The sequence below is a fragment of the Sinocyclocheilus rhinocerous genome, unplaced genomic scaffold (genome assembly GCF_001515625.1).
Source record: "Sinocyclocheilus rhinocerous isolate Xijiao unplaced genomic scaffold, SAMN03320098_v1.1 scaffold2875, whole genome shotgun sequence".
NCBI lineage: Eukaryota > Metazoa > Chordata > Actinopteri > Cypriniformes > Cyprinidae > Sinocyclocheilus > Sinocyclocheilus rhinocerous.
Window position 1 is genome coordinate 68,983 of NW_015634030.1, and position 3,862 is coordinate 72,844.

At 43.3% G+C, this 3,862-nt stretch overlaps 1 protein-coding gene across 1 annotated transcript in view; it reads left to right on the plus strand.

Annotated features, from left to right (window-relative positions):
• LOC107745277 (receptor-type tyrosine-protein phosphatase O-like) overlaps positions 1-3,481 on the plus strand; it is a 45,402-nt gene extending 41,921 nt beyond the window's left edge. Inside the window, exons 23-26 of the mRNA XM_016559125.1 lie at positions 156-310; positions 514-649; positions 1,648-1,756; positions 2,435-3,481. Coding sequence (XP_016414611.1) covers positions 156-310; positions 514-649; positions 1,648-1,752 — 396 coding nt within the window. The 3' untranslated portion in view covers positions 1,753-1,756; positions 2,435-3,481. The remainder of the gene's footprint in view (positions 1-155; positions 311-513; positions 650-1,647; positions 1,757-2,434) is intronic.
• The last annotated feature ends 381 nt before the right edge of the window (positions 3,482-3,862 follow it).

Genomic DNA, 3,862 nt, shown 5'->3' on the forward strand with positions numbered 1-3,862 from the left:
TGGATGGATGGATGGGTGGGTGGGTGGGTGGATGGATAAATGGATGATGGATGGGTGGATGGATGGATGGATGATGGATGGATGGATGGATATATAGACAGATGTTGTGAAGAGTCTGTTTCTATCTGATGTTCTGTGTGTTTCTGATTCTGCAGGCTGATGAAACTCAAGACGTTCTGCACTTTAATTACACCTCGTGGCCTGATCACGGCGTGCCGACAGTCAACGCCATCGAGAGCATCTTACAGTTCATTCAGATCGTACGGCAGCAGGTCAGCAGGACCAAAGGACCCATCGTGGTCCACTGCAGGTGAGTCTCTGTTAGTGTGTGAGAGTCTGTGCTACAGGAGACATTCCGGCTCACTGGACTCCAGTTACAGTGCCCAGAATCACCGCAGCTCACTGCCAGCTATTGATTTCCTGCTTGTGGTTTTGCTTCAGCTCTTCACTAATGTTACAGTGTGATGATGGAACAGACACTGATGTGTGTGTGTGTGTGTGTGTGTGTGTCAGTGCTGGAGTGGGCCGGACCGGCACCTTCATCGCTCTGGACCGGCTGATGCAGCACATTCAGGAACACGAGTATGTGGATGTCCTGGGCCTGGTGTCGGACATGCGCTCACACCGGCTCTCCATGGTCCAAACCGAGGTACAGAACCTGAACCTGAATCAGATCCAGAACCAAAAACTGAACCAGATCCAGAACCAAAAACTGAACCAGAACCTGAATCAGATCCAGAACCAAAAACTGAACCAAACCCTGAATCAGATCCAGAACCAAAAACGGAACCAGATCCAGAACCAAAAACTGGACCAGATTCAGAACCTGAATCAGATCCAGAACCTGAACCAGATCCAGAACAAAAAAACTGAATCAGATCCAGAACCAAAAACTGAAGCAGATCCAGAACCTGAATCAGATCCAGCACCAAAAACTGAACCAGGGACTGGACTCATGAATAACACTCTTTTGAACTGCTGTTTTCTTTTAGAAAAATATTAAGAATACCTTGTATTCCCAAAAATATACCTTAAGAATGGTCTTCTGTTTTTCTTATGATTGTTCTTAAGACAAAACTGAATAATAATTCAAAATCTTTAAAAGAATCTTCTTAAAAATCATTATAAATAGCCTCTTAAAGTTAGAATAACATCCAACTTGTCTTAAATCCTCAAATGTGAGATGAAATTGCTGTAATTAAACATAACAACGTAACACTAGATACATATTTCTGCTACTAGTGATGATGATGGAAAATGCAGTGCTTACAGCTTCTTGGAATGTCTTAACTTCTTTCTTAAGAAGATTTTGATGAATCTATGGAAGCTTGTTTCCACCACCGGATGAAAAGATAATTTCGACTTTTTATCTCACAATTCTGAACTTTTTTCTCACAATTTATAATTGCAAGAAAAAAGTCAGAATTGTGAGATTAAAAGTCTTAATTAAATGTTTTATTTTTTAATCTGTGGTAGAAATGAAAAAACTGAATTGCAAGATATAAAGTCAGAATACTGATATAAACTCAGAATTGTTAGATATAAAGTTAAAATAGCAGAAATTGGATTCCATTTGAATCCAGCCCTGGAACTGTATTCATGTGTGTGTGTGTGTGTGTGTGTGTGTGTGTGTGTGTGTGTGTGCAGGAGCAGTACGTGTTCATCCATCAGTGTGTCCTCCTCATGTGGAAGAAGAAGAAGCAGCAAACGCACACGAGCTACGTCATCTACGAGAACGTCAGCAAGTCCTAATGAAGTGAGACCTCCAAATTAAGTTTCCTGTGAAAACTCAGCCGATCCTGAGCAGTGTCTGTGTTATGAATTAGTTTTTATTTTTATATTTTCCATTTTATTTTAAAGTTTTAATAATTTTATTGTGTTTTTCTGAATTTTCTTCTATATGTCTACATAGTTTCTATTAATTTAGATTTCACTTTTAGTGTTATTTTAGTACATCAAGTTATACTAAATGAAAGTGAACATTGCTGCCTGGGCATCTAGCTGAAAAAAAAAGTTACGTTTTTATTAGGGATGCTTATTATTGTTAATTTTCCCAGATGGTTGGTGGATGGATGGATGGATGGATGGGTGGGTTGGTGGATGGATGGATGAATGGATGGATGGATGGATGGATGGATGGGTGGAATTAGTTTTTATTTTTATATTTTACATTTTTATTTAAAAATGTTAATAATTTTGTTTTTTGTAATTTTTTTTAGTTTTCTTTAATATGTCCATATAGCTTCTATAAATATTTATTTCAGTTTTAGCGTTATTTTAGTACATCAAGTTAAACTAATTGAAAATGAAAAATGTTGCCTTGGCATCTCGCTGAAAAAGAAAGTTAAGTTTTTACATATTTTATTTCAAGTAACACAAATGTTAGTTATGGATTTAGTTTTAGTTAACTACAGCTCTCTCTGCTTTCCTCCAGGTCTGACTCTCCTCACATCAGCGATGACAGACGTGTGACATCGACACCAGAAACCAGCCAAGCGGCGGCCGCAGAGGAGAATCCTTCACTCATTTACTCCCATAGAAGCTCTTATTTAGTGGACGTACGACGGAACCAATCCGATGCCTTAAAACGAGCTGCTGCGTCCTCCCGTCTCCGCAGAGCGAAGGAGAACACCGCAGCGCTGGACTGACGCTGCTTCCATCCGCATCTAGTCTTTAGTTTGTGTGTGAATCTCAGGATCATCTGGTGCGACACGGCCGGACACGTCAGCGTTCGTTTTAGGCCGGTGTAAAGTGTGTTTCGTGAGTTTGTACCGCACTCTGTCTGTAATAGTGTTAGTTTTCACGTCTCCAGAGGAGGCAGAGTGACAGAACCAGATCCTCCTGTCGGCATGCACATGTAAACACGTTTCGGACCTGACGGCCTTCAATTACTGCCACACACAGACCATCTGCTTCAGTTACAAAGGAAGAACGGACGCACACGTGCTTCGCACTGATCATCTGTGTTACTGTATGTAGAGAGGCAGACGGTAGCTGCGCTTCTGTGACCGAGTGTTTTAGCCTGTGATTTCTGCTAAATCTCCTGCGGGACCGCTGAGCTTCGCTGGCTTTATCTGCAGGCGTTTGGATGTTCACTGGACTGGTTCCAGTGGCGTTTGCACAATTCCAGCGGACTGAATGTGAGCATCCAGCGGCTCGACTCTCATCACTGCGACGCTTCACTGCTGCTGCTGAATCTGACACTGATTCCACACGTCGTGTTCGCTGAACGTTATTATGGGAAGCCAAACAACCCAGAAGTAGGACGAAACATGGCTCGATAGACTGAATGGTACGACTGACTAGACAGCGCAGGGAGGACGTACACGGCACAAACTAATCTCACCATCGCGGTGCTGATCAATTACAACATTACTCATACTGCTCCGCAGAAGTTCATGTGTTTGCCTAGCAACCACCCAGAACACCCTAGCAACTGCATAGCAACACCATATCAACCACCCCGGGTACCCTAGCAACCGCATAGCAACACCTTAGCAACCACCCCGAGTACCTTGGCAACCGCATAGCAACCCCCCTAGCAACCACCCCAGGTACCATAAGAACCGCATATCAACACCTTAGAAACCACCCTGAGTACCCTAGCAACCGCATAGCGACACCCTAGCCACCGCCTAGCAACCACCCCGAGTACCTTGGCAACCGCATAGCAACACCCTATCAACCACCCCAGGTACCCTAGCAACTGCAGAGTAACACCTTAGAAACCAGCTCGAGTACCTTGGCAACCGCATAGCAACCACCCCAGGTACCATAGCAACCACATATCAACACCTTAGCAACCACCCTGAGTACCCTAGCAACTGCATAGCAACACCTTAGCAACCACCTAGCAACCTCC